The following is a 7,261-nucleotide window of genomic DNA, read 5'->3' on the forward strand; positions in this document are numbered from 1 at the left end:
TTCTATCTTCAGTATCTTTATAAAGGATAATTGGAGAAAACACTGAAGTTGTCTAAGACTTCATTTTGCTTGGATCCACCATCAATATTCATGGAAGCAAAAGACCTCTTTAAAGTGTTCAAGAATAAAGATATCAGTTTTAGGAAAAAAAAAAAAAAATGGGGGCAATAAAGGCACAAAGTGACTGGCTTACAAACTTTCATGAGTGTGCTTAGTTTCAGAATGAGGAGGGTAAGGTAGAATCCCTACTGAATAGTTTTCTTCTCCTCCAGATGCAGCTGGTGAAAGGGGATAGGGGATGATGGTGATAGGATTTTATGACTCAATCGTGAGTAACTGTTTGCAGGATTAATTGTGATCGTCACAACTGCAATTGTAGAAAATATGTAACTAAAAGGGGGGAATATTTACTTTTCCATTTCACAGAGGATTCCAGGACCATCAAGAAGGAAGAGCATGAGTGAAATGTGAGAGTCTACCTAGAAAAGGTGTGACAGCAGAGACAGCGGCAGAGGCTACGGCATGGAGAGATATAGCCACAGCGGGCTCTAGGCCCTGGACTCAGGAAAGTTGTGTGCCTGAGGACAGGAGGCAGGCTTACAGAATGTACCCTTTGGACATTTAAATGAATATATATTTTTTGTTTGGTGTGTGTACAAATATTTTTGCTTTGTTCATTTGTGAAATACAAGATGAAAAAGGTAAACTATAGGGAGGAAGTCAAATAACTGTTGTTGCAAGGAGGGGACTGTAGTCATTGAGATAAAGCAGGGAGTGTAATTTTTTTAATGTAAAGCTGCTGATTCTTGTCTGTTAACCTTCACTCACTTCACAAAAAATAATTCAATAAATGATCACAGATTTTAAATAAATCTGAAACAAAAAGATATGCATTAAGAGGTTAAGTAACTTGTCCTGGGACACACAGGGGGGTCAGAGCTATGATTCTATGCCTGTCTGTCTCATTCCATGCTCCTTATCACTACACTCTATGGCCTCTTCTGTTTCTCTGTAGCTGTAAAATCCCAATGTTCTATATGATTTTGACATCTTCATGATTCTGGCAGAAGAACCTAACATAAGGACAATGGAAGTCAAGAGAAGTCAAGAGAAACATAGTAAAGAATGTGAAAAGAACCCTGCCCTCAGTAAGTTTAAAGACTTTTAAAGACCAAAGTCCTGCATCTGTCAGTCATTAAGGTTCAACGCCAACTTTATGTCTGAAAAATGTAATGAGATCAGACGAAGGTAAATTTTCATGCACTCTCTCTTCCCATGACCAGAAGGAAATATAGATACCTCAGAAAAGTTACTCTTCTAAGTTACACAAGAAAGGTCAGAGATGACTGTCAGCAGTAACAGCCACAGAAGTAAAAACTAAGGGGAAAGGCAATGAAACAAAACAAATAAAACCTGTTCTTAATTAGACTAATATAAACAAATCAAAACAAAACCCCTGTATTGTTATTTATTTAGATGAGTATATCTTATATGGCCTGGGCTCTTAGAAAACTTCTTCCATCCCTCCCAATCTTCCTGGGAAAGCCTAGCAGACAAAGGAGAGGAAGACCACTTACCCATGAGAGGAGTGCAGCCGCCCGGTTAGCATGGAGCGTCATCTTGGTGATGCCAGACAGTCACCCCAATGCACCTGGAACCCAAGAGAGAATGAAGAAAAATTAATAATATAAGACATCCATGACGGAGAAGGAGAGGGGAAACAGTTCCATTTACCAACTCTGATTATTTAAACAATTCACTCTTCATTCATTACTCAATTCACCAAGGCACCATGAACACACGTAATTTATCATATTGGAGCTTAACAATAAAGACTCCTGCATTTAATTCAATGTCCACTAGTTCCAATCTTAATCTTTCATTTTTACAGAAAATATGACACTGAAAGCTGTACTTACAACCCTACTCTTTGAGACATGGTACCCACAAATATGGGACAAACATGATTTTTCAGACAGACCTAGGTCTGAGTGCTAATTCCAAGTGATCACAGTCATAAGATCATAAACACAAGCATCAATCTGTTTTCTCGTACGCAAAATTGGATCAGCAAACACCTCTATGGCTTATTATGATGCTTAAAGGTAAAGCAAATAGCACAATGCCTGATACATGGCAGGTATTCAATAAATGATCACAGTTTTTAAATAGATTTTTAGCTCTTTCTACAGGTACACAAATTCCACCTAGCTAAGAGCAGGCAAGTCCTTTAGGGAACGCTCTGGATTTTTACATCTCCTAGAGAAGTGTCAAAGCCATGATTCAAACAGGAGAGTAGGCAGATCCACACCATGGCCTCTTGATGAGGCCAACATCAATTCTGGAGGAGATCCCACTGGGCTATCTAATGAAAGGTTAGATTACTTGTCCTGGAATTCTTACCCCAATTCTTCTTCCCATTGGGAATCTGCCATCTGCCTGCCAACCTACCCAAGAGACCACAAAACTGGTGACTAAATAGTCCCTAATACCTCTTAGCAGCCCCCACACTTTCCACAAATCCACATGTGAATACTCAGTTCCACCCGTACCTGCTGCCTTAGGTGCTCACTCTGTCACTAACTAGTCTAGAAGGAGGAACAAGAGTGGCATAGCCCTATCACCTATGTATCTCCCCTGCACATCAGCATTTCTAAGGTATAGGTTCTGTGGAACTAACATTTGCTAAACACCTTCTGCATGCATGCAAGGGTGTTAAGGTTAAGAAAGTTACAGTTCTTGCTCATAAGATGCTCATTGTCTATTTGGGAAGGAAAACATATAAATCTGATCTTTCTTTCCCCAACACTTTTTTTTTTTAATGTTTTATTGTGAATTATGTGATAGTTTACATGGGGAAACATTAGCTTTACATTTATCCTATCGTAAATAATTTCATTGCCATGGTTACAATCCCCTTCATGCATCATCAACCAAGCAAAGGGTATACCCTGCAAGCCTGCCCCCCCTGCACTACCCCCCCACCCCCCCCCCCCCCCGTCATCAGCACACAGCCCCTCTCCCTCTCTGGGTCTAAAGTCCCCAGCTACTCCATCTCTCCACATCACTGTGTCTGCCTCTATCTCTGGCGTCACAGCTTCTCTGGGTTCCCATCACCTTTTGATACTTCCTAGTCAGGTGTACGCTCATTATCAACCAATCAAAATAGCATTTCCTGAGTCCTTTACATATATTCATCCTGTGCTGGAAGCTATAAGGGAAATTGGAGAAAACTACGTGGTCCCTGCCTCTAAGGGACTTACAACTTGATGAAGAATAAAAGCAGACATGCATGAAGCACTGTACAACAGAAGAGATAGCTAAATGCTAAAGATGACTAAGTGTTAAAATTATATTAAGTACTTCCTGGCCCTGCAAAACTCAACATTGATTCCACTGGCAGCAACATCACAGTTTTGGAAATGAGCCAATTCACCTGGACCAAGCAAAAAAGTAGTTAAGGGAACTCTCACAAGAGCAGAGAAGCTAAAGGGCTTAAGTGGTCCTCAGTCTTGTATGATTTTGACCAAACAAGCCTCACCCTTCGGACCAAGCAAGAATGAAGGCAGAGGGCTATTCTGGTAGCTGGCCAGCCTAAAGCTAGGGAGAGCATACTCAGCCCCTATGGGAAAGGGGTAACAGACAAATTCTCAGTTCAACTGGAGATTTCTCTAAAAAATAAAAAAGTCTCTATGCTATTTAGTAACATGGGAAACAAGGTCCAGATCACTTCCCCCTCACATGCCTGTAGCTCTGTCTTTCTCTTGATAAAAATGTCAGTTAGAAGTTTTATTTGCAAGCTGCCCACTCCAAGAGATTCCACAGTTGTACAACTAAAAATGACCTGAGGCTTAACCAACCAACCTCTCCTCCCTTTATCTTAGGGGCAAAACATACAACCCTCAAGTGCTCCCTAGTGTTCCTGACTAAAAACTAGTTCTGCCACTGCCCAGGAAAACCCAGAGTTAAAACCAAAATGTTTTGTTTTGTTTTCTGTGCTCTCCAGGCACAGAAACAGGTATCCAATACTCAAGGGCTTTTGTCAGCTCAAAGCCCATAAAGGGACACTTTCTCTGGAACAGGACACTCGGGTGAGAGGCTTTAGGAGAGCCCAGCCGCTCTCACTCATATCTGGGTAATGAATGATTGAAGCCAGGGCACAGCTAGTCCTCGGCACTGAGACTATAGCTTTAAACAGGCTTTGGCTTGGACCCGAGGGCTCCCAGCCAGAGCACCATCCTCCCCACCCTCCCCCTGAAATCTGAGGCAGGCCCCACCCAGAAGGCTGGGTGATGGAGATGGAAAAACAGATCCCCACAATTGTAAGCCTGGAACCAATTCACGGAAGGATCTACAAGAAATCCACCCCAACTCAACTATTCATACCCCTAACCCACAATCAACAAACAAAACACTAGAATGTAATGTGGGAAGCTGGCACTCCGGAGCACTTCTGGATTTCCCACCTGCTTCATCAGCAAAGAGAAATGTCCCCAGAATCTGTAACAGAAGCTTCACAGAGCTGGTAAAATACCTTCTATTTTTCTCTAGGCTTACAGAGGAACGAAGATACAGAAAGACAGCACTAAAGGCTTTATGTCTTCTTGACAATTCCAGAACTGACATTAATGCAACATCCCTCCCTCTCATCCCACATGAAAATCAATTCCCATAGATCTATGGGGAAAAAAAAAATCATACGCAAGAGACACACAACACAGTCACTTGGCCTGCACTCTCTCTAGGTCATAAAGAGTTAAAAGCTAGCCGTGGTTCTTACAAGGGCTGAAGCTAATGCAAACCACCTGCTCAGAAGTAGAGACCAGGGCTAGAGGGTCAGGTTGCTAAATTCTGGAGTCTGGTCTGAAAAAACTTCACTTTAGGGGGTAGAACAAGTGATAGGCTAAAGGCCCAAGGGCCTGAGTGGCAGCACTACTCTTATGCCCCCCCCTCCCACCCTGGAAGCCAGCTCCTTTTGATACAGCCTCTTACCCAGTTATTGCCTGCCTGAACACCAGCCCTACCTCAAGATAACACCATAGTGACCTTTGGTCTCAGAGAGCAACTAAACTGCACTGTTCTCTCAGTTCATGGCTCTTGCAGCTCCTGAACTCTCATTCCCTTAGACGCCAGCTTCTACTCCCAGAATTTCAGTGCCACTATGAACCCAAACCGACTCAACGGCACTTAACAACAACAAAGCCCACATAAGCTCCCACCTCAAAGGGAGCATTGTCTTCTCTCTAGCCAGTGCTTCCAAAGGCCACAAACTCACAACTCATAAAGGAAACGGTTGCCCTATTTCTTAATGCTACCTGTGCCCATGGAGTCTTGGTGTGGTGCTGCAGGTTAATACACTGGACTGCAATGTCAGTTTGAACTGCAAGGTCAGCAGTTCACGCTCTTTGGAAATCCTATACAGGGGTCGCTATCAGTCGGAACTAACTAGACAGCACTTAACAACAACCTGTGTCCCTGCTCAATGACAAGATTTGCCAACACTTACACTAAGAACCTGTCTGCGTATAAGCCATAAGAATTCCACAATCTGCATCCTTTTCTACAAGGAATACTCCTCTATCTGAAAGACACTCAAAGAATGAACACCTTGATCCTTTGGCTCCTCCTTTCTTAATCCTGGGAGGGATCAATCAAAAGGCACAAGCAAGCACCCAGGCCTCATTTGGTAGGTTACTCCACAGAGGCCCAGCAAAGTCCAAGCTATACAAAGAATAGGAAGTATCCCCCTGGCTCAAAAAAAGTAAAAGGCCAAAGGGCCAGCAGTTAATTCGGAGAGAAGTTATGGAAAGAAAAATACAAACCTTCTCAGCTCCTAAAGAATCTAGAATAGACTATGGACCTGAGGTCAGGAGCAAACCAAAGCTTATTATTATTAAGTGCTATTGAGTCAGTTCTGACTTATAGTGATCCTGCATAGGGTTTCTGAGGAGCAGAATTTGGACCCCAAACCAAAGAGCTAGCTGGGTGTATTCCCTGGTCCCCCTAAAGCGATTAGTTGGGCTCAGGCCTGGCCCTCCTCTTCACACAGACCACCTCTTTGGAGCTAGAGCCCCAAGGCCTTGGAGAGGAATGAGGGAGAGATTGCATGCTGGGAAACCAGGATTTCCATGGTTTCTTCAAAAGTGGCTTACTGATATATCCCCTTGCCCCCATGCCTCATTAGGGTTCAGATCAGAAGTATGTGGGCAAAAGGTTGCAATCCTGAACTAGCACTGAGGCCTGCAGCCACATTACGCGCACGCGCACAGAACCCACACACCCCTGAACCCACTCCAGCAGTTCATCAGCACCTGCCCCCACTGCTCTATTCACATCCCCTGGTCCCCACCAGCTAAAAAAAATGAACCTGTTTTCACTCTCCTACCACTGCGTACACACCCAGGGCCTCACGCGGGAATGAAGCCCTCTCCTGAGCTCTCTCTATAGCGCAACGTGCAGGCGCATACGCAATCCCCCTCTGAACAAAAAAACACGCTGACATCTCTCTCGAGGGGGGAAAGAAAGCAACCCTCTGCTCTGAAAGGCGCCAACTCCCGGATGTTGGCAAGCTCAGCTCCCAGCGCCTGCTTCCGAGTGTGTTTACTTGCTCTCCGCTCCCTCCCCTCCAAGGATGGCGCAGGAAAGGGAGGTGAGGGGGGAGAATCCACCCCACCCCCTCGTCCATGTTTGAACAAAAACCCAGAGAAAGAGGGAGGAAAAGTCTCAGTGCACGAAGGCCTTACCAGACTTCTAAAGCCAAACGTTTCTACAGGTTTTAATCCGCCATTAGCATTTAAATCTTGAAAGGAGAGGAGTAGGGGGCGGGCTAGTGGAAAGTAACCCCACACACAAAAGAAAAGTTGTTGGTTTTCTTCTCAGTCAGCCTGGCAGGAGCGATCTTCCTGGCTGACAGCCAGAAGTGCGTCACAGCCAGGAGTCTGCTTTCTTTAAAGGCACAGCGAGCTTCCGCGATCTGGGAAGGGCAGAAACGCAGTGAAAGCTCAACCACTGGTGGGGGAAGATAGGGGTGGGGAGGGGTGAAGAGGAATGAGGGGCGCCCTGCTAGGAGAGGAGGGGCTGCAAAGGCTGGGCCCACGAACAAGAGAATAAAACCCTTTAGGAGGAGAGGGGGAGGGGGCCACGAGCCAGCAGACAAAATTACTGAACTGCAACAGCGACCAGAGCCAAGCCAAAATGTGGCCTAAACACACAAAACATCTCCCAGTGACCTGCCTGACAAACCTGTTATCACCCGGACACT

General features: G+C 44.7%; 1 protein-coding gene across 1 annotated transcript in view; it reads right to left on the reverse strand.

Moving 5' to 3' along the window:
- Positions 1–6,865, reverse strand: part of NUMA1 (nuclear mitotic apparatus protein 1) — a 47,243-nt gene extending 40,378 nt beyond the window's left edge. The window contains exons 1-2 of the mRNA XM_006870384.1: positions 6,744–6,865; positions 1,578–1,651 (exon numbers count right to left, since the gene is read on the reverse strand). Coding sequence (XP_006870446.1) covers positions 1,578–1,619 — 42 coding nt within the window. The 5' untranslated portion in view covers positions 1,620–1,651; positions 6,744–6,865. The remainder of the gene's footprint in view (positions 1–1,577; positions 1,652–6,743) is intronic.
- Between the last annotated feature and the right edge of the window lie 396 nt (positions 6,866–7,261).

The sequence above is a fragment of the Chrysochloris asiatica genome, unplaced genomic scaffold (assembly GCF_000296735.1).
Source record: "Chrysochloris asiatica unplaced genomic scaffold, ChrAsi1.0 scaffold00140, whole genome shotgun sequence".
Taxonomy (NCBI): Eukaryota; Metazoa; Chordata; class Mammalia; order Afrosoricida; family Chrysochloridae; genus Chrysochloris; species Chrysochloris asiatica.